The sequence below is a fragment of the Morus notabilis genome, unplaced genomic scaffold, assembly GCF_000414095.1.
Source record: "Morus notabilis unplaced genomic scaffold, ASM41409v2 Scaffold124, whole genome shotgun sequence".
In the NCBI taxonomy this organism is placed as follows: Eukaryota; Viridiplantae; Streptophyta; class Magnoliopsida; order Rosales; family Moraceae; genus Morus; species Morus notabilis.
In genome coordinates this window covers 647,657-671,626 of record NW_010361697.1, presented here as the reverse complement: position 1 = coordinate 671,626, position 23,970 = coordinate 647,657, and the positions used below count along the sequence as shown (strand labels likewise).

The 23,970-nt window shown below is 32.9% G+C and overlaps 3 protein-coding genes across 4 annotated transcripts in view; 2 read left to right on the top strand and 1 right to left on the bottom strand.

The window, feature by feature from the left end:
• Window positions 1-12,071: 12,071 nt before the first annotated feature.
• On the top strand, window positions 12,072-14,944 carry LOC21405433 (DEAD-box ATP-dependent RNA helicase 38). Its single transcript, XM_010100554.2, has 8 exons — window positions 12,072-12,350; window positions 12,448-12,741; window positions 13,257-13,484; window positions 13,578-13,643; window positions 13,838-14,239; window positions 14,380-14,488; window positions 14,631-14,716; window positions 14,811-14,944. Exons 1-8 carry the CDS (start codon window positions 12,123-12,125, stop codon window positions 14,865-14,867), a joined length of 1,470 nt encoding a protein of 489 aa, XP_010098856.1. The 5' UTR covers window positions 12,072-12,122; the 3' UTR covers window positions 14,868-14,944.
• Window positions 14,945-21,397: 6,453 nt separating this feature from the next.
• LOC21405432 (protein PELOTA 1) lies at window positions 21,398-22,507 on the bottom strand. Its single transcript, XM_010100553.2, has one exon. It carries the CDS (start codon window positions 22,505-22,507, stop codon window positions 21,398-21,400), a length of 1,110 nt encoding a protein of 369 aa, XP_010098855.2.
• Window positions 22,508-23,387: 880 nt separating this feature from the next.
• The window catches only part of LOC21405431 (dnaJ homolog subfamily C member 28), a 3,252-nt gene continuing 2,669 nt past the window's right edge, over window positions 23,388-23,970 (top strand). For both annotated transcript variants that reach the window (XM_010100552.2, XM_024167237.1), the window contains exon 1: window positions 23,388-23,757. In XM_010100552.2, the coding sequence (XP_010098854.1) occupies window positions 23,471-23,757 (287 nt within the window). In that variant the 5' untranslated portion in view covers window positions 23,388-23,470. The remainder of the gene's footprint in view (window positions 23,758-23,970) is intronic.

Here is a 23,970-nt window from a genome sequence, read left to right as displayed (position 1 = left end):
TCGATAATACAAGACACTGTCAAGCATGAGGAATGTTGAGTTCCATCTTGTAGGTACATCTTGCCTCAAACCTCTCTTAGAATCAAGACCCACAAGATTTACACACTCTAAAAACTTCTTCTTTCTAATTTGGGACCCTCTTACATATTTCACACTCTCACGAATCTTTTTAACCACTGAATCAATATCTTTCAACCCCTCTTGCACTACAAGGTTCAAAACATGTGCACAACAACGAATATGAAAAAAAGAACCATAAAAAATAAGTGCATTATTTTCAATCAACTGATTCTTCAACATATCAACGGACACATCATTAGCAGAGGCATTGTCCAAAGTAAGAGTGAAAACCTTGTATTCAATTCCCCACTCACACAATAATGCATAAAGCTTTTCAGACAATGCAATACCAGTATGTGGTGATGGCATGAAGCAAAAATTCAAAATCCTCTTTTGCAATACCCAATCTTTATCAATAAAATGGGCAATTAATGACAAATATCCATCTGTAACTATGAAAGTCCACAAATCAAATGTCAAACAAATTCTACTAGGGCTCAACTCCAACATAGATTTTATTCTTGCTTTTTCTCGAGAATACATTTTTTGGACATCTGCCTTTAAAGTATTTCTAGTTACCAAAGTTATCTCAGGATGCAAATATTGGTAAGTTGCCTTAATAGCTTCATATTCAACAAAGGAGAATGGAAGGTCATGCAAAATGATTGCTGTTGTTATCAATTCACGAAAGTGTTCAGCATCAAACCTTTTTGCACTCAACGCTAAAGACCCTTTGTCTTGTGACATCAATAGTTGGCCCACGTCACGCGTGTCTCTACGTACACATGATTGCATGTGACGTCGCATGCTTCCAGTCCCATTCTTGCTATTAGCCATATACACCACACCACACTCCTTGCATTTGGCTTTTAGCTCCTGATCTGCAACCATTGGAAGCCTTTCAAACTGGTTCCAGACAACAGAAGTATGCTTCCTTTTACGTTTAGAAATGGTGGTCGGATTCTTGGAATTAGCTTCAGGCTCAACATTCGCCTCCAATGCAATAGGTGCATCACCAGTAGCAGCAGCGGATGCGGTAAAACTGTCTGACTCTACATTTACTCCAACACTATCTTGCAAATCATCCATCTACAAATCAGATCAAATGCACAAGAGAAAAAAAAAAGTTTGAAGTAAAAGGGAAAAAAAACAAACAGAAAGAAAGAAAAAGTTCTTGCTGTTCACTTCTCCTCAGCAAATAAGTTTGTTTTCCCCTTTCAATTATGGAAACCATTTTATGGAAACATGTCCAAAGAGACATGTCATACAGATTCATCATCCTTCATGTGTCAATTACTTTAAAAAAAAAAAGAAGAAAGACAACCACTAGTAAATTAGGCTTAGGCTTTAATAAAGCTAACCTGTTCTTGTTTTTTTTTTCCCCTCTCTCACTCTTTTTTTTCCTCTTCACATTTTCAAGGATAAAGACTTTCACTTGGAAAGTGATAGCCCATGCCTAAAGATATTCATAGTCAGCACCACTGTCATTATGCAAAGGAAAAAAAAAAAAAAAAAAAAAAGGTAGTGGCCAAGGCGCCAAGCCAAGCCAACACTACATTCCAAGACACCTACCAAATCTTCTGGGTTTGTCCTTGCTGGTGGGACAAGCAAATTATTTCATATATGATGCCGGCACTCCTCTGGCTCTTTTTGTCGTCCACTTTTGTTTCCAAATTATAAATTAGAATTACCAAAACAAAAAAAAACCCATCTTCACTTAGACACCATCGATCGGTTTGAAGATTTTATTAACATCATTTTTGTTGCATTACCATTACTTTATCACGTTTCCAAATGGCATTACTTTCCCAAAAGTGCAAAATACAATCGACAGTGTAAGAGTTGGTCTTGTCTCATTTTTTTTTCCCTTTCAATGGTTGGATTCTCCGGAATAACAAAAAAATCAAACATGAAAAGATCATATGAATGAAGTGGAGAACATACCGGGAGAAATGTGGAGTTTGCGACCACTTCCGGTGTTGGAGACTCTGAGAACAAATCGAAGAATCAAAAATCGAACAACTCCTGAGAACAAAAATCGAAAACCAGCCAAGTCTAACTACAAAGTTAAGAATAACTTTCAAAACAAAATCGAAAGTGACAACCAACCAAGTATAACTACAATCGAAGAATCAAAACAAAAAAAAAAAAGAGAAAATGAAAACTCCTTAGGGCTTTACCTGAAACGGAATCCAAATGGTCGTTCGCCCCCCAAAATCAATCTCAAATCTCAATGGTGAAAGGCTGAACTTGAAACGGCGCGGGTGAGGAGTGAGGACTGAGGCGGTGGCCGGTGAGGACTGAGGCGGTGGCCCGTGAGGACTGAGGCGGGGGAGGACTGAGGCCGGGGAGGGCTGAGGCACTGAGGACTGAGGCAGGTGAGGCCGGCGGGTGAGACTTGAGAGACCGTGAGGCGTGAGATGATGAGACTCGAGAGAATGAGAGAGAAAACTGAGGCAGGGAATAGGGATTCAGCTCAGGGACGGCCGCACGGGGAGAAGAGTTTGAGTGTTAGTCTGTTAGTGACTTAGTGTTAGACACTTAGGGTTTTCCGGTTTTGGCTAAAAAAAAAATATTTGGGCATATTAAACGGGCCGGTCCGGGTCGTGCCTGCCGGCCCGATAATGGCACGTTTAATTAAACGGGTTAAACGTGTTAAACGGGCTGGCACGAATCCAACCCGTTTATTTTCGTGTTATTCGTGCCAGCCCGTTAACGACCCAATTAATAATCGTGCGGTCTAAACCCATTTATCTCGTGTCGTTTTCGTGTCGTTTCATCGTGTCGTGTCTAAAATTGCCAGCCCTAGCAGTAAGTGATAACGTTTCACAACGAAAGCTAAAATGAAAAGGCGTTATCTATTATTAATCAATTTTCTTCTATATCGTTCATCAAAGCTGTGTAGCATGATAGGATCAAAAAAGTACCTTCAAAGAAATATATACACCCAAATATATGAGCAAAAAGGGAAAAAAAAAGAATACCAAAATTTTGTACAACATAGTTCCTTTTCCAATGCATCAAAATCTCTTTAATTTGAAAATTTTTGAATGTGTGCTTGTGGGCTGTTGTAGTCAAACTAATCATATACTAGTAATGCACAAGTTGTAATGTCACTATTGTCAAATCAAGGAATTTCTTCACCACTACGAAATCATTTTCTCTCTTTTTTTTTTCTTTCTTTTTTTTTTTTTTGTGTGGTTTTTAGCGTGGAGATTTGACAATATGGGGCTGATCTGAATCGCATAAATAGAGGCAGTTGGTTGAAAGAGAAAGGAGTTGTGACAATGCAATCATTGCCTTCACATAAGAGTTCCAACTCATTTTAATTAGAAAAAGTTCTTGCCCCATTCTTGACAAATATCTTGTGCTACGGATTTGCTTAATTGGAATCAACCCACCACATGATTCTTTTTGCAAACATACTAGAAGTACCACGTAATTGATTATCCAAGTAAAAAAGTTTCTAGCTCGTCCTTAATTAGTATCCGGTACTGATAGTATCAATTTTTAACTGTTAAATTTGATTAAAAATTACATAAAATTAAAATAATATGTAGAATATATAATTTATGATATGAATCTGACAGTTAAAAACTGAAAACTACACATAGTTTATTTTTTCACGATCTAATACAAAAATCTCTTATTAAATATTGATTGGGAATCTCTTATGTTTTTTTCTTTTTTTCCATTTTTATAGGCTTATTATGCTGTGTGTTCCAAGCTTAATATGCCTTTTTAAGTGTAAAATGTACTCAAAATCCACATTGCACATGAATTTTAGGCCTCGTTCGCTTCGTGGATTCGAGTTTTCAATTCAAGTTGAAATGTTACCATTTTTTATAGTTTTTAACTATAGTAAAAAAAGTTAAATGTGACATTTTTTTGAGAATTTTTAACTGTAAAAACTTAAAATTGAAAATTCAAATCGGTGAAATGAACAAAGCATTAAGGGTCCGTTCACTTCGCTGATTCGAGTTTGTAATTCGAGTTGAGATGTGATTTTATGTGAGAGCTTTTTACTGTAGCAAAAAAGTTAGATGTGATTGTTTGTGAGAGCTTTTTACTGTAGCAAAACTCGAATTCTAAACTCGAATTGATGAAGTGAACGGGACCTAAGTATACAATTCAATTCAAACTTCTTTAATAAAGTTGACTGATGTGTATAATAAATTGGTTGCTTTTCTTGTTGTGAAACCGTTTACTCAAGAGTGCATGTTTTCTTTTCTTAAAACTTTGACTATAAAAACGTTGATGTCCGTCCCATTATTTAAAATTCGAAGTCGCATTCACGAGTAAAATTAAAAAACAAGAAATAGAAACAAAAGAAGGTATGGGAAAGAAGCTTCTTGGTCATTTACGTACTTTGTTGAAGGAATACATATTTGGAGGAGCATTGGTCATGATGAAATCACATCACGCGATGTTAAAATAACGAGTTAATTACATATATGTTCATTTCATAATGGGTGAAAAAAAAGAGTGTTTATAAATTATGATAATCGTATATAAATATGTAAAATAAATATTAACAATCTTTAAAAATCAGTTATAAAAATTTATAACCACTCAAATAAAAAAAGAGTGTGTTTAGAATTATATTCTCTCGGTATAATAAAATGGACAGATTCAGACATAATTTCAATATGGAAATTAAAACCGGTCGTTTTGTGTAATTACTTCTAGAATAAGTGCACGTTACATTTATGATGTATCTTCTATATTATATGGAACGTGGTCGATGCCATAGTTAAAGACTATACTTAAGTATTATTCGCTTTGCGAATTCAAATTTTCAATTTAAGTTGAGATATGATATTTTTTGAGAGCTTTTAACTGTAGTAGAAAAAGTTAGATATTATATTTTTTAAGAATTTTTAACTATAAAAATTAAAAATTAAAAACTCAGATTGGTGAAATAAACGAGACCTTAATTTTTTTTTTTTTTTGGCATATATGTTACTAATTGTTTGTTTGGTCCCGAGTTATTTGCTCAAAATCTTCATATTGAAGTCTGTTTAAGTCCAGCTAGTAAAAGCCACGAACATAATAGTGAAACAAAACAATATATGGTTACAGTAAATAGAGGCAGTTTTTTTTTTTTATGGTTACTTCTCTTCTCTCAAATAGCATATGGTTACAATTTTTTTTTTAATTTACTGTTGAAGTCTTTTAAGTCAATAAGCTCTTCTCCTTATAATCTTGGAAGTTTCGTCTCTTCCTGTCTTTCAAACACCATTCTGTTTGTTGACTGAGTTTTGCGTGTGAAGGACCAAGGCGCCTTGGAAGTTCATGGGCTCATGGGAAACAAAACTCTTTTTTTTTTTTTTTTTTAAAGAAAGAGAGAAATAAGTTAAGATTTGAGATGAATTAAAATTAATAGGCTAATAGTTTACATAGGTTAATAAATAGGCTAAATACTGTTTTTGTTCATAACTTGTCTAGTTATGAACCATAACTTGACAAATTATTGTCCATAATTCACGATTTTTATCCATAACTTGTCTGACTATGAATCATAACTTGACAAGTTTAACAATAACTTATCTTGTTATGAATCATAACTTAACAAGTTATGACCTATTAATTTTTATAACTAAAAATTGACCTATATACTTTCTTAAGTTTTTCATATTGACCTATTTTTTACTATTTCCGTTTTTTTTTTCTTTTTTTTTTTTTTGCTAAAAGCTAGTGAGGTTTTTTTTTTTTTTTGCCAAAAGCGAGTGAGGTTGCCAAACAAGTGATGCGCCTATCACTCCGGCCCAAAACAAGAACACCACTGCTCTAGTTGGTCTCAAATTTGGCCCATGTGCCTCGCAACTCGAGATGTAAATGGGGCAGGGCAAATGGTGCCTCACCCCGCCCCACATGTGTAATAGTTTGGGGCGGGGCGGTTCTCCTTAAACCTGCACCATTTAGTTTTTTTTTTAAATAATAATTAAGGGAAGAAAACCTAGGCCTCATTCACTTCGCGGATTCGAGTTTTCAATTCGAACTGAGATGTGACATTTTCTGAGAGCTTTTCACTGTAGCAGAAAAAGTTAGATATGATATTTTTTGAGAGCTTTTTACTGTATAAATCTAAAACTGAAAACTCGAATCGGTGAAATGAACGAGGCACTAGCGTTTCATTTTCCCTAATTCTCAAACCCAGCGTTGCCCCTCTCTCTCTTTCTTTTGTGTCTGCCCTTCACTGCGGCTATCCGGTGTCGCCACTTTCCTCCGTCGACGTCCTCTCGCCGTAGCGGCTCTCTGAATTAAAACCGTTCCTCATTTCCCCTAATTCTTAAACCCTAGTCCCTCTCTCTCTCTCTCAGGCATCCACCATTATCCTCTACCGTCCGCCGCTATTCTCTGCCGTTGCCAAGCTCTTTGGATCAAAATTATTCCTCATTTTAAGTTATTAAGTTTAACTCTCTCTATATGAAATTCATCGAAGTTGATTTTGAAATCACGTAAGAGGTCTAATCTGTCTAGAATCATGCTAAAGTACTGTAAAAATTTTAATGACATATGTCTATGTTGTCTATGTTGATTTCTATGATCTGGATTATGTATTCCTTCTTGAATCTTATTAGTTTCACTAAGAATTTTTCTTTTTATATGAATCTTCAATTGGGTCATACCTCGTTTGTTGATTGTTGCAATAACAGTGGTAAATTTGTTCCTTTTTGTTGGTCGAGATACAAAGCTAAATAAAAAATAAAAAAAAATCAGGGTAACTATGTTGGGTCGGGACATCATGACCTATTATGGTTTTTGACCCGCCTGATCCGTCCCATTTACATCCCTACTCGAAATAAGAAACATTGACTGTTTAGAATTGATCTCATTTTTATTTTTCATATTTTTCGAGAAAGAAAAAATGAAAACGTTTCTAAAACGGCATTTAGAGGAATAAAGGTAAAAAACGGAAATGAAAATGATTTTTTGATTTAGTGTAAAATGAGAGAGAAATGAAAAATGACTTTTAGTCGTTTTTCATTTTTTGTTTTCGTTTTCTCATCTCTCGAGCAGAGAGAGGCATTAATGAGGTTTTTTATACTGAAAATAATCTCTTGATAAAACTACCAAACATATTTTTAAAAATGATTTCTCTCTGAGATTGAAAACATTTTCACTTTCATTTTCATACAAAAAATAAAATCATTTGGAATGAATTCCAAACGCGCCATTGCTTCCATTACCATCTCAACCTCATCCTTGCCACTTCGTGCATGCAAATACAAGGATATAGAACCTACTATGCATTTGGAGGTGGAGTAAGGCTCCAGAAAGTTTTTTTTCTCTCTCTCTCTCCTCTTTTATAGAGAAATTATCTAAAATAGCCAAATTGTTACAATTTTTTATGGTCGTGTCACAATAGAATTATAATATGTTTTAAAAGCTATCTAAAATAGTCAAATTGTTACAAATTTTTTTTGTGATCGTGTCACAATATAATTACTATATTTTTTTAAAAGCACTCGTCTCAACAATTTACTGCTATATATCTTTTTTCAAAAAGATGCTACCATAAAGGATTAGCCAAAAAAAAAAAAAAAAAGAAAAGAAAAGAGAAGAAAAAGATTACTGTAAAAATTTAGACGTAAGTATATTAAAAAAATAAAAAATAGATGTAAGTTATTTGTTAAAATTATTTGTTATAGTTGTATATTTACAATGTGTAATCGGCCTAACACTTTCACGCCCAACTACGTACAAACTTAAAAAAAAGTAAGGGATATTTATATTCTTACACATTATATTTTGAGTTTATTTAAAAATTATAAATTTAATTTTTAATCTCATCAAATATATATCTTCAGATTTAACATATAAATTATACCTTATTTTGGGGAGCAATTACTTTTAATCTTTAATATAACCAAATTATCCTTAAAATAAAGAGAAAAAGGAAAACGAATACTTTTCAATATTACAAAAATAAAAATAAAAAAAGAACCCATTTTAAATATATTTTGCATATTATTAAGGTCAAAATTGTAAGTTTAATTTTTTTATTTACCATTTTTTATTCAAGAATATTTAGGTCTTCTTAAGGTTAAAATTGAATGTTGATTGTAGAAAGGTATAGATTTATGTATTAAATTTAACTTAAAGATATGTTGATGAGTTAAAAAATTAAAGATATAATTTTTGAATAAACTCAAAACACAAAGTATAAAATGGTAAATATTATAAAAAGTAATTACGTGTTGTATCGTATACATTCTGTAATCTTATGATTTTATCTTAAGAAAAAAGTAATCCGTGCTACCCATTTTCCTTTTTGTTTTTGGTATATTTTGATACGATTCTATAATAAAATTGTAATCTTTATGATAGTTATTATAAGTGCATATTGTACTGAAACATTATCCACCTTTTCAAAATTTCCTATATCATTTTGCTCATGTTCCTTGATTATAACAGAGTTTTCTTATTCGATTTCGTCAATTACAACGATGAACATTAGTACATTAGATTAAAGTTGCATTTTTTATGATAATGATTGCATTTGCATATTACAAAATTTTGATTATATTTAATTATCATAAAATTATAATTTTATGAGATTAAACTTAGAAATAATAATCTCATTATTTAATTACGTCTCTAGACGAATTTTCACATCATTTTTTATTTATTTTTTAAATGATAGTTGTTTATATGTATTTGACACATTTGTCCTCTAAATTTATATGGCTTTAGCAGCTTACCCACTACATTCTTAATTTTGATAACTTATCGTGCAATATGCCCCATTTTGATGATTGTATTAAATTAGTGTTAAAAAAGCACGTTCAACAAAAATTTTTAACATCCTAATTCAAATGTAACAAAAATTTTAGAGGGCAATTTGTTAAATTTAGTAATAAAAAAAATTAGAGGGCAATTTGTTAAATTATGGTAAATTCATAGGGCAGTTATGCTAAAAACTCTCGTTTATAGAAGAAATTTTTGCTTATAAGTTTATAGAAGAAAAATAACAGCGTATATTTTGTTCAATCAAGAAATTAACCGCATATTGGTACCAAATTTTTAGCACATTTACCCCCTAAACTTGTCATAGTTTAGCAAATTGCCCCTCAAACTTTTAATTTTGACAAGTTGCCCCCTCAACTTGTAAAGTTGTTGTAATATGTCACACTTTGACGACGATTGTGTTAAATTAGTGTCAAAAAAATAGGTTTAGCTAAAAATTTAAACATTTCAATTAAAATGTAACACAAATATTTCAATATCTCAACTTTTAATCCCTTAAATCTAATAAAAAATTTGAGCAATTTTTGTTAAAATAGGGCACATTGCAGTAAATTTACAAGTTCGAGGGGTAACTTGTCAAAATTAAAAGTTTAGAGGGCAATTTGCTAAACCACAACAAGTTTAGAAGGCAATTGTGCCAAAAACCCTTATAAATAGACCGTCCGTAGACCGAAACTTTCAGGACATTCATTCATTCTCTTCAGAGGTTGGAAATCAGACAAAACTTTTGACTCTTTGAGATCCCTGCTCGTGGCCGATTCCAAAATCGCTGATTCTGAAACCGCCGCTTCCGTCGCAATGATAAGTGAACATTAAGTGTATTCTGTGCTATCTTACAAGAGCTCTTACAAGAGTGGTGTATGCGTTAATGTAGACATACGGGTCCGTTTAGTTCGCTGATTCGAGTTTTAAATTCGAGTTGAGATGTGATTTTATGTGAGAGTTTTTTTACTGTAGCAAAAAAGTTAGATGTGATTGTTTGTGAGAGCTTTTTACTGTAGCAAAACTCGAATCAACGAAATGAACGGGGCCAAGTTCATACTTACTGAGCTTGCAATGCCAAAGAAACAAGCTTAACATCAATTCTTTTATAATCCTGATCCTACCAATTTTACAGCATTGCCCTTATAATACTCTCCTTCAATTGGTGTTTCAAATTGGAAAAAAATGATAAAAACAAAGGAGAATGTGGTAAATAGTAGATTTTTGAAACTAAATTAAGTAAATAGTATATATTAAAACTATTTGAAGTAGATAGTAATTTATAATGCAATTGTTTCATTTATAACTAGTAAAAAGATCCTTTTTACATAAATTTTCTTTCTACGACTACTGAAAAGATTTTTTTTCCACGTAAACAAAATTTGTTTACCATATAAACTATTTTTTTACCAATCGTAAGTGACACATTTATATAATAAATTATTATTTACTTCAAATAATTTTAAAATATGTTATTTATTATAATTTTTCTAAAAACAAAGCTATTGTTTGGTGAGTCCCTGGTGGGCTCTTAGGTCCCTCTCTCGATAATTTAAGTGATATCACAGTTTGAAAATAACGACATTTTTTTTTTCTTTTCTAAAAAAGTTGCAGAACGACATTGAGAATGTAAAGAACAAAATAAAATAATTCAAACGCCAAAAAATCAAAATAATCATCTTTATATCTTTTGTTTAAAAATATTTTCAGAATTTGTTTAGAATTTATAAGTTTTTGGTTAATTAACGATAAAAGTAAATTTGACATTTTACGTCTTAAAAATTAACCTCAATTATAGTGGTTTTGTTAAACGAGTTTTTGTCGTGCGCTACTATTAGTGTGTTGGGCGAGTCTTTCTCCATCGGGTCTCAATATTTGTATTCATCTTTATACCTCATTTATTTTTATTGGTGGATCTAATTTTTATCTGTAGTCGAATACTCTTATATTTAGCACTCATTTGTGACTATATTAAAATCTGTCTCTATTTAATTATTAAATGAAATAATTTTTAAAGATTTTTTAAAATAATCAAGTACCAATTCAAATGTATAAAAAATATAAAATATTGAAAAGACAATTACGGGTATCAATATCACATTTTCTCTCATTATAATTATTATTGTTATTAGAATATCCGGAATTCCGGATTGGTTTTGATGATCACTTGCTATGTAAATCCTAGTTCGAGAAAGACTTCCGTTCATTTCGCTGATTTGAGTTTTACTACAGTAAAAAGCTCTAAAAAACAGTCACATCTAACTTTTTTACTACAGTAAAAAGCTCTTACACAACATCACATCTCAACTCGAATTAAAAACTCGAACTGAGCGGGTTAGATGCCCACTTTAAAACTCTGGGCTTATTCATTTATATTTTTTGAGTTAGGATGACTTGAGTAGAGATCTTAATTTGAGTTAAAGTGTATTTGAGTATGGTTTGAGTTGTGACTCTAATTTGAGTTTGTGTTGGATGTACACATTTTGAGTTTGTGTTTGAATTAAAAATCTATTTGAATTTGTGTTTGAGTGAGTCAAAACTTGAATTTATATTTCGATAGTATTTTAATAAAAACTCAATGGTGATGAAAAATTTTAATAAGGTATATGAGTGAGGTTTTATTCGTATTTTCGTTATGAACGCATAGAAAAAAAATCATCTTAATCGGAATTAAAATGAAATAGTTATTACGTTTTTAAGAATATAAAAAATATTATTCATTAACTTGAGTTTGAGTTTAGAAACTTGAGTTGAATAGAGAATTTGAACTCAGATTTTAGCTCATAACTTAAGTTAAAACTCAATGTTTATAAAAAAAAAAACACAAATTTAAATAAAATTATAATTTGAGTTTAAATTTTTTTGAGTTTGAGTGGAAATGAATGACAGCTCCAGTTTAAAAAGAACTATAGGACTCGTTTAATTCATTAATTTAAATTAATATGTGATTTTATATGAGAATTTTTTATTATAATAAAAAAATTAAATATAATTATTTTTTAGAGTTTTTCATTCTAACAAAACTTGAATTGTAAACCTGAAGCAGAAAATATATAGAACCTGTTCACTTTGTCGATTTGAGTTTAGAATTCGAGTTTTGTTACAGTAAAAAGCTCTAAGAAATAGTCACATCTAACTTTTTTACTACAGTAAAAAATTCTCACATAACATTACATCTTAATTCAAATTAAAAACTCGAATCAGCGAACTAAAACGGGCCATAGTCTTATAGTACCGAACTCTGCATTCCACGATCGTTTTCCAAGGACCAAACTCATACCACAAAACCTTCAGACAAAACTTTCAGACAAAACTTTCGGGCTGCCATGGCTGACGCCGAAACCGCCACTGCCACCGCCGCGCCGCCGACGACGGAGACGAAGCCACCGGCGGCGGAGCCCAAGCGCTGGGGAGACATCGAGGACGACGCTCCCGAGGAGCCGACGAGGGTGTCCGGTTCGACTTCGGAGGTTAGCCTCGACGGCTTGAAAATCGACGAGAGCAAGAAGATAAACAAGTTCCTCGATGAACCAGAGGATAGCAACATCAAAGCCGTAAGTCTCTCTTTACTCGATTTGAGAAGTTTGGATTTAGGATTTAGGGTTTTTGGGAGAACTTTGACGTTTTTTATTTTCGATTTTGGGGCAATAGGTTACGTCCGGAGATACGCCGTACACGTCGGCGAGTACTTTCGAGGATTTGAATCTGTCGCCGGAGTTGCTCAAGGGCTTGTATGTGGAGATGAAGTTTCAGAAGCCGAGTAAGATTCAGGCCATAAGTTTGCCGATGATCTTGACCCCTCCGTACAAGGATTTGATTGCTCAAGCTCATAACGGGTCCGGTAAAACTACTTGCTTCGTTCTTGGAATGTTGAGTCGCGTTGATCCCAAGCTCACGGCCCCTCAGGCTCTTTGCATTTGCCCTACTAGAGAGTTGGCCATTCAGGTAATCTTTCTCTAGATTTTATTTGGTTATTCGTTTGTTTACTCGTTTACTTGAATCTGTTAGCATCTTCTGTAGACAAAATATGAGATTTTGTTTACTTGAATCTGTAAGCAATCAGCAGCTTCTGTGGACAAAAGATGAGATTTTGTTAGACCATTTTCCAAAAAGATTTAGTTTTGTGTGTCGATTTTTTTTGAAACCTGGACCAAAGATATGAACTTGTTTGTTCGTTACAGATTATAATTTCTCTCTTCACTGTCTTTTTGAAGTGGAAATTGTACTGTGTTGTTGATGCTAAAGTGAAAATTATATGCTTATTGTTGCTTTTATGACGATACTGAAACGAATGGGCGTAGAATCTGGTAGTATTTGCCCAAAATGCAAACTTTATGAAACCTCGAGCGTACATGTAGACTTATTTTCTGCAAAAAAACTATTCTATTTACTATTATTTTGAAGTAGAAATTATGTGGTATGTATTCTGTTGTTGTGACAATACAAAATAAATGTGGCAGAATATGGAAGTTCTACGAAAAATGGGAAAATACACTGGGATAACTTCTGAGTGTGCTGTTCCAATGGACAGCAGGGACTACATGCCGATTTCCAAACGTGCCCCAATCTCTGCTCAAATAGTAATTGGCACTCCTGGCACAATAAAGAAGTGGATGTCCGCGAAGAAGTTGGGTACTAGTTATTTGAAGATTCTTGTTTTTGACGAGGCTGATCACATGCTTGCTGAGGTAACGTTATTTTTCCTGTCTAGTTGAGGTTTGATCAAAGTCCAGAAGGCTTTATATGCCCCTTATTTCTGATGCTCATTGACGTTGCTGCAGGATGGTTTCAAGGATGATTCCTTGAGGATAAAGAAGGACATTGAGAGAAGCAGTTCTCATTGCCAGGTTTGTTGAAATAGCATCTAGTTAAACATTTCAGTCATGAATTATGAGCTAGATCTGCTTAGTATTCTTTTCTTTATCTCTTATGTTCATGTTCTTTCATGATGTCTTTCAAAGTACTACTTCTGCAGTTGACTTTTGTAGATTGAAATGGTGTGATTGACCATTTTTTTTTTCCGGTTACCATTGTCTTTCAGGTGCTTCTGTTCTCTGCAACTTTTAATGAAACTGTAAAAAATTTTGTTTCGAAGATTGTGAAATCATACAATCAGCTCTTTGTAAAGAAAGAGGAGTTGTCACTGGAGGCAGTAAAGCAATATAAAGTCTATTGCCACGATGAGCTGGCAAAAATCCAAATTATTAAGGAGCGGATTTTTGATCTGGGCGAGAATCTTGGGCAAAGGATTATCTTTGTTCGAACAAGAAACAGTGCAAGCATGCTGCACAAGCAGCTTACTGAGGATGGTTATACTGTTTCAAGCATCCAGGGTGCCATCACACCGGAAGACAGAGACAAGCTCATAAACGAGTTCAGAAGTGGTCTTTCTCAAGTGTTGATTTCAACTGACCTCCTTGCCCGAGGTTTCGATCAACAACAGGTACCATCTTTACCTCCTCTCCCTTGTTCTTTATCTATCATATATTTGTTGTTCTTGTAGCTATTGCTTTGATATGTGAACATAGAACACAAAACCTTAAGTGCTCAAGACAGGCAAGCTGACATAGATTGGATTTGCAGATTAATTTGGTCATTAATTATGATCTGCCAATCAAGTATGAAACACATGAGCCGGATTATGAGGTCTATTTGCACCGGATAGGTAGGGCAGGGCGTTTTGGCCGCAAGGGTAAGTTGCTGATCATGTGTACTGGGTGGTTTATGTTAATTCTTTGTTTCTTATTCAAAAAGAAAGTCGAAAGTTCTTTAAGTGATAGTCATTTTATTTGTGGTGACGATCAACAATAATGTGTGTTTTGTGCTACCTGCAGGAGCTGTGTTTAATCTTATATGTGGTGATAGAGACGCTGAAACAATAAGAAAGATAGAGCTCTACTTTCAGACCGAAGCTATTGAGGTATATATGAGGCATGCTTGTTTTTGTTTTTCAAATAAAATTTTAGTTTGTCTGAATTTTACTCTTTTTAACCTTTTTTTTTTTTTTTTCGCAGGTTAAAAATAATGATGAAGAGTTCGAGAATGCATTGAGGCAGGCAGGCTTGCTCTAATGTAGTGTTATTTGGTGTCATATGGCAAATTTATTATCTGAGTATACATATGATAAATATAGCATTTTTTATTGTTATTGGTTGATATGTTTACATTTTTTCTTGCAGCATTTATATTTAAAATTATTATAAAATCAAAAGTTTACTTTTACAATTTTTAAAACTTAATAATTATGGTAAAAAATAAATTTATCATACAAAATAATATTAAACATTGGGGCACAAATAAAAAAAAATGTTAAATATATTATTATCACGTTTTTTATGCCTTGGGGTTAGCATTTGCAGTGGTGATACGTTTTATTTTCGGATCATTATCAATCCAAGAATCATGCCGTTTTTCCGATTTATTAACGCTTTCTTGAGCTAGTGTCGCTCTTTTGATGCTGCTGCTAACATTTTGTCATTGTTTTTTATGCTGATAAGACCATGTAATTTGGCTTTGCTTCCCGTTGACTAACATAGACATAGAGCAGGTGTACACAGTGGTAGAGCCACCTTAGGCCGAGTGGGGGCGGCCGCGGCCCTCTGATTTAAGTCGGTTCCTTTAATACTACTCAAATTAAAATTTTTTAATATTTTTTTCTTATAAAGCTCCCCCTAAATTTTTTCATTTATGAAATTCATATAAAATGTTTTAAAACATTTCAACTATACTTAAAATTTAACTTTTATCTTATTTTCAATTTTCTACTTTTTTCCCCTTTATATCTCCTCTTAAAATTTTCCATTTATTGCATTTATATGAAATGTTCAAAAACATTTTAACTATACCCCCAAAATTTAACTTTTGAGTATCTCATATTTCAAGTATAAATTGTGAAATAAACCAATAATCAATAACACTAGGAGAACTTGAAAAGTGAATTAAATTTAACTAGAAAATTGATTCATTTAGATTAAAAAATAATAATTGTATTGTTTTAATTTAAAATTTTGGTTTCACTTTCACTCCCATTGAAAAAAGTTCCTAACTAGGCCACTCGGTGTACATATTGAAATGTTAAATATTTGCAAATTATTACAGCCTTGTTTGTTGTTATGAACCAAACGGATCCTACAACCTTCATAAAATTCATCGCATATTTTTCTTTCCCTTTTTTTTTTTTTTTTTTTTTTTTTTTTCTTGAAGGAGCATCCCATATCTTATATTGTCCGCTAGAAACCATCAGGAATATAATAAACTATACATTATTCTTCTGACTAAACTGCTAAATGGCTTGCAAGTCGCAAGTTGTGCCCTTCCACTTCCAGTCTCCCAAGAACGACCATAATATATATATATATATATATATATGTATGTATATATATATATAATCTGCTTCCAGGCTTTAGGATATTTGGAAGAATCAACGCCATCAGATTGCGAGGGTGGAACAAATGGGTTCAAGATGCCAAGCATATTAAAGGCAAGAATAAATTTTTGTAAAAAAAAAAAAAAAAGGCTTTCTACGCTATAGTATTTTGACCTTATATTAAAAAAAATATATATGTAAAATAACAAAATCTAAGGATTTAGAATAGGCTCCTACTGGTAAGGTATTTTTTCATATATGGTACCGTAGAATTTTGTGGGAAAAAAAAAGATTTCTGAAAATGGAAATATCTTTATTTAGTACCATATACTTTTGACTTCTAAAAATTACAATTGAGTTTCATAGAAGAGCCTTTCAATTCCAAATCCACTCATCCCCAATTCCCACGAGGAGAATTTTTTTAGTGGAACAACCGAAAAAAAATATATCAAATTGGATTATAATGTTTTGAACTAGTGACGTTTGGTAAGGGAATTCGTACTCCGATTCGAATCATGGTTTATAGTTCGCTACAGTATTTTCTCTCACAAAAAATACACGTAAATCGAAAATAATTATAATATCATGATTCTAATCCATGAACCATTAAATACAACCATGTCTCGTTTTACTTCACAACTCCCATGTGTGAGAAACCTGTTTATACTAGCAATAATTCCCAAGATGATGATAATGACTATGGAAACAAAGGCCACTATTGATTATGATACTTTTTTTTTTTTTTCTTTTGGATTTTTTTTTTTCAAGTCTTTTTTTTTTTTTTTTTTTTTTTTTTTTTTTTTTTTTTTTTTTTTCCGTCTGTTGGGAGTTCCACTTTGTCCTTGTAATCTTATGAATTGAATTCATCCATAATCCATAATTTTGTAAAAGTGGCGTGCGTAATTATGTCCGCATTTCATCTTTGTGCTTCCTCCAGATAATTGATATTTCTCTGTTCTATAATTAATTTTGGGAGAATGTAGTAAATAGTAAGGTTATAAAACTAAATTAAGTAAATAGAAGATTTTAAAATTATTTAAAGTAAATAAGAGTTTACTGTGTAGATATTTCATTTAGGTCTAGTAAATTTTTTTTTTTTTCACGTGAATTTTCTTTTTACGATTGCTAAAAAGACTTTTTCACGTAAATAAAATTTTTTTACCATGTAAATTATTTTTCATCAATCATAAATGACATGTTTACATGATAAACTGTAATATATTTCAAATAGTTTAAAAAATCTACTATTTATTTAATTTAGTTTCAAAAATGTGATATTTACTACAATTTCCAATTAGTTTTTGAATTTTTGTATAATATGGCTATGGGCTCCGGCTGGTCTCAAGAACAAGAAGTATGAATTTTTGTGGATGTAAAGGATATTCATTTATTATTTTAGCATAATTAGATTAAAAATCTCGTCGTATTTTTTTTCCCCTCTAAAGAAGTAAACTCTGTCTTTACAAGTCAAAAATAAAAATACTTCTAAATGAAAAATGCTAATTTACTTAATTGGGATTTTATTCTCATCACACATAGAAATGGGTCTTTTGTGGAAATCAGCGGTTGGGGCCACTTTATGAGTTTGATGAGGATATCTCCTAATCGGGATTAGGGGATGTTTAGTTTATGTATTCAGAATTATGATTTATAATCATTCTCGTTTTACGTGTATTTTTTGTGAGAGAAAAGACTGTAGAGAATCATGATTTATAATTTAGAATCAGGGACGAATATAAGAAACAAACGTTAGTGCTCCTTATAAATTAATTAGTAAGCGATGAACGCATCAATTAGTACATGATGAAGTAATGTGTAATTTCCTCATGTATTAAAGTAAGACATTATGCAGTATATAATAAAAAGGGAATTTTAATTTTGGAGAAAAGATTAATGACTTGCTCCAGATTACTTCCTCATGTATTAAAAATTATGCTTATTAACGGTCAAAATTTATATTAAGTTTGGGGTTAATTTTGTGTACTTTTTATTTTAATGTGGAGAATTTTTATTGGTGGAGAAGGATATTTTACTCCACTAGTAGGAACTGTTGTTTTTAACTGTTGGATTAATTTTTTTAATACTCAGATCCGAGCATATTCATATTAAAAATTTACAGAGCGTGAGGCTGTTGACAAACTAATCTAACGATTAAAATATAATTCTGAATAGAATAAAATAACTTTTTTTCACCATAATTGCACCCTTTCGATGTGATTTAAAATTTAAGAAACATAAGCTATGTAAACATGAAACGTTTCTTCATAGATTTTTATATAGGACAATGAGTTGCTAAAGAGAAAAATAGTTGGGCAAAATTTATAGTAAGATCTTCATTTTTATTCTATTGGTAGATATTGTTATTTTAACTATTAAATTAATTTTTTAACAGTTAGATATTATTATTTAAATTATTGAATTAATTTTTCAATGATATAATCTATAGCTAATAACGATTTTATATTGCGCTTTAAATTTTTAAGATGAACACTTTTAAATTTTACCGTTAAAAAGTTAATTTAATAATTAAAACTGAAGTACCTACATGCAGGGTAAAAATGGAGTTCCCGTCATAAAAGTTACCAAATGTTTGTTGACAATACTGGTTTTCATTTTTTTTTTCTTTTTCTTTTGAAATGCTGGCACCACTAGTATTGAATCCAATAAAAATAAAGCTAAACGGCACCTCAGAAACAGTTACATTTAACTTTTTTACTACAGTAAAAAATTCTCACATAAAATCACATATCAACTTGAATTAAAAACTCAAATCAGCAAACTAAACGTGTCAAAAGTATTGTACGAATTAAATCACTCTTAAAATCCACTAAACTCGAGAACTCCTCAGTCCTCCTTCAGCAACAACAAAAAGGTATCCATAACCGCATCAGAATAATTCACAATTTCATCCATAAAAGGGTACAAACAAGAAAAATAATTAGAGTTAAATTCATGGATATTACTTGAACTTTTTTCTCATGCAAATTTTTTATGCATTTAATATTTCAATTTCTTTATTGTAAGAACAAAGAGATTCTAGGTCTTGTCTTTTTATTCGAATATTGGAAAATTTTAAGCAGGTGTGACATGTGTCATAAAAAAATTGCATGAGAAAAATAAATATAGCTTTGATTTTTTTTTTTTTTTTTACAAGTCAAAAAGTTGAGGTACTATGGGTGTAGCACGGCCTAATTTTCGCATATCACATTACAATGCTCCTCACAAATTAACATTGCATTGCACAACTGAACACTGAAAAAATAAAACTTTCAGCCAAAAAGAAAGAGTGAATAAAGAAAAAGCAAGCAGCAAAAGGAAATCCGGCTGCAACGGTAGCTCAGAGTAAGCTGCCTGCTTCAACGCCTTCTCAAAATCTTTATCGCATCGGTCTGAAAGTAGAGTTCCACCTAATCACTTATAATGTTCTCGTTATTAAAGATGATTTTTATTTTATTTTTAAAATCGACATTTTTTTTTGGTGATATACCTATTGAGGTTGTCTCGATACCTTGTCGTTATAATTAAGCTGTTGTCCTTTTTTAAAATTAATTAAGGTTCCGTTCATTTTATCGATTTGAGTTTTACTGTAGTAAAAAGCTCTTAGAAATAGTCACATTTAATTTTTTTATTACAGTAAAAAGCTCACATAAAATCACATATCAACTCAAATTAAAAACTCGAATCATCGAATTAAACGGGTCATAATTTTTTTTTTAGAAGCTATGTCGTTCTCAACATTTATTATTATGATTTTTAGAATGTTCTCGGTATAATACCTCCTCCTCCTTCTTCTCTCCTCTTTTCCTTTTTTTTTTTTTTTTTTTTTTTTTTTTTTTTTTTTTGGCTAAAGCGGTATATATTAACCTTATAGGTTCTCGGATCATTATCGTTTAAAGATCATGCCGTTTTTCCAATTTATTACCGTTTTCTTGAGCTAGTCTAGTTGTTGGATGTTACTGCTAACTTTTTTTGTCGTCATTTTTGAAGCCGATATTGGTTTTGGAATGTTCTGTCGTTTTGTGATGATGTCGTTATATTAGATTTTGTCGTAAGATGATGTGTTTTTAATTTTGTCTATTTTCTGTGGTCTCATTTTAAAGATGACATCGTCTGTTGAGAGATAATCATTTTTTAGAACTGTGGTTAATGTGAATGCTGTCAGTTTTGTGACTGTGATTTTAATAATTATTCTAATATTTAACTATTAATATTGTTTTAACGGTAAAATATTAATATAATAATTATAAATTATACAGTTAATTAAAAAAATTTATAATAATTAATAAAATTAAATTTTTATTAAATTTTCATATTTAGTGATAATCACAATGAAAATATAAAAACTTGTCGTGGAGAGCTGTCGTTTAAATGTGATGTTAATTATTTTACTGTTATTTCGGGATGATGAATATAAAACGTTAAAAAAAAAACTACTTGCAGAGCCAGAACTATATCCCTAAAGAACATTTGTAAGACAGTGAGAGCCAATTCAAGAGCAGAAAAATAGAATTATGGTCTATATATAAGAAAGGACCAATAAATTTGGACTCAAAAAATAATTTATAGAGTTACAAAAAATTTCCTATCCATCACGCAAATAATAATTATAAAACTAACAAAAAAAATAAAAAAAATCCTACGTCCAACTTCCCACTTCCAAGATCAAGAGGTCTACGACCCTCCCAAATTAATGAAAATAGAAAATTCATTAAAAAAAATATCCAACTATATAACCAGATCATCAATATCCGGCACGGGAAATCGCAAAATCGCCGCCACACCAGTGAGCTTCGCTAGCTGCTCGCTGGAGCTGGAGCCTTGCTCCGACGAGAACATTGTGCCTTCTTTTTTCCACGTGGATATAAAACATTAAAAAAAAATTAGTTGCCTTTAACTGTGTTTGGAATAAGGATTCGTAACATGATTCGTATCTCACTACAGTAGTTTCTCACAAAAAAATAAACGTAAACTAAGAATAGTTCTGAATTCATAAATTAAACGTTCACTGAGCCGATTCAAGAACAAAAAAGAATAATTTTGTCGTATATATAAGAAAGGACCAATAAATTTCCACTCAAATAATAATTTATAGAGTTACAAAAATTTCCTATCCATTATGCAAATAATAATTATGAAACTTAAAAAAAAAAAAATCCTACCTCCAACTTCCAAGAGGTCTACCAACCTCCCACCCACGTTAATGAAAATAAAAAATTCCATTAAAAAAATCTCTAACTATATAACCAAATAATCAATATCCGGCACAGGAAATCTCAAAATCGCCGCCACACCGGTGAGCTTCGCCAGCTCCTCGCCGGAGCCTTGCTCCGGCGAGAACACAAACGCATTCCCTCCACCTTTCTTCACCGCCTTAACCAGTTCCATATACTTCCTCCGAGTCGCGATGTCTCCACTGCTGTACAGATCGTCCGTTATCAGAAGCGTCTCGATCGCCGTCATCTCCTGCGCCATCTCCACGCTCTTCTCTCCGTAACACGCCTGATCGGAATTGCTAGATAATGCATCAGAAAACTCCTTGAAAGCCTTAATTTCCATGGCCGCCTTCGTGTTCCCGACCAAGCTCATTACCGCCTCATCGTGGAGTACCTCGTTCAAGCTCTGGATTTTCCCTTTCGTAGTCGCGACAACGATTCGAGATTTATTTTTTTCTAGGGTTTTCAGCTTTGATTTCTGCGCTTCCGTGAGAAGAAAGCGTCGGAACTCGTCTTTCGCCGATCCAGAGCTCGCGATCACCGCGCAACGGACGGTGTCGAAGTTCACGTACTTCACGAAGACGGCGAAGATGTCTTCGAAGAACTTGTTGGATTTAGATTTCTTCGATTTTGGAGCATTGATTCTAGGGCAAACCTTCGACGATCTGCCTCCAATTAAGAACACGGCGGCGAAATCCTCCTCGATGAGAACCACCGCGAGATCAGCGCTGGAGGCCTTTTGAGAGCCCTCGCGCAAGGCGTCGATGGCGGCCGAGTCCCAAACCTTCTTCCTCAAATCGAACTCCTTGTTCGTCTCGATCTCGATCGTGTGGAACGATCCAGAAGCGACGTACTCGTTGGAGGTCAGGCTCTTGCCCTTGGCTCGCACGGTCGATGATGCTTTGTCGTAATCGACCGTGGCGATGGAGATGTCGAGGGTGATTCTGACGCGCGTGGTGGCCTTAGCCTTTCTGCCGCCGTCGCCGTGTACTTTTCTGGAGGTGACGGTGGAGATGACATCGCCGGCGGCAATGAGGTTGTAGAGCAGCCATAGGTCGTCTGGCTCTTCGGGGATGATCTTCACGGTTCCTGGTTGGTTGAGAACGATGTTATCCTTCACTATCTTCATCATTGCACATCTTTCTTTCTTAGATTGGTTTTTATTCTATTTTAATGGTAAAATACCCAAAACATCCTCCATATTTTGACAAAAATTCACTTTCACCCCTCTTATTATGATAATACCCAAAATATCACTTGTTTTTGTAAAAACATACATAAAACACCCCCTGAAGTAATTATTTTCTTGAAAATGCCATGCTTACCCTTGCCAATCAAGATTAAAATAATATTTAATCAAAGAAAATGAATGTAAACATATTATTAAGGGTAGATAAATAAATTTAACATTCATTTTCTTTGATAAGAAATCAATACTAAAAGGGTGTAAAGATTAATATTTTTTTCTCATTTTCTATATTACACGGGGTCTACTAAATCTTTATTACTAATTTTATAAGTAAACATATTATTAGATTAAAAAGAGAAGTAAACATGCCTTGAATTTTAGTATGCTAGTGTTTTGAATCAACAGTGTAATAATATATGCAAATATGATTTTTCATCTGAAGTAACATTGTAGTAATACATGTAAATATCATGTTCCACGGAAAGGGAAAAAGGTTGAGAAAAACTGCTTCAAACAAGGCACGCGCATTTGCACGTGCTCCTAACTAGTATTTTAATAAATGTTCATGAAGTATGAGACATTTTTATTTTCATTTTTCAAGGGTTTTATAAAATAAAATATAAAGTAATTGTGCATAAATGGTACTGAATATCACTTATTAATAAACTACAGAATTTTATATAAAGTTTATAGATGAAATCCACTTTTATTAATGGTGCGCATTTTTTCACATGAAAATGAGTTCCAAATAGAAAATTATTAGCGACACGTGGTAGTAAAGAGCATCCCCACGTTTACACAACAACACGTGGGAAAAGTTTAGCCGCCATTATGGCACCAAGCAAACCAACAAAGGCCTCCCCTTGCGAAGGAAGCAAAGGAAAGGGGCAACCTTGAAACCGAGCCATGGCGATCCGCCTCACCAGAATAATATCATCATCTTCGTCATCTCTGCTCCGGAGATCACCGGCGCCGGAGAATTTGACTTTCGCGGCGATGGCGGTTGGCCACGGCGGCGGTCCCACACTCAGTCGCCCTTCCTCCTCATCATCATCGTTGTCGCCGTCTTCTTCGCTGTCAGGTAAGTCGGAGAAGACGGAGAAGAAGTTGGTGGACCGTCTATCGGCGGTAATTGACGCCGTCAACGACCGGAAGCTCCCGCCCGAGCTTCGTGGACAGCGCAATTCCGTCAGGTGCCCCAAATCCTCTACTATTTCTCCCGAATTCTCCTCCAATTATCTAGTTTTTGCGATCTAGGATTTCGAAAACCCATAATAATTTGGTGTTTATATTATCCAATGTTCAAATTTTGGTGTCTCCTATCATGATCAGCTCCCAATTTTTCTCCTTTTTTTTTTTTTTTTTTATTTTTTTAATTTTATCTATTTTTTCCCAAAGTTTTTTTT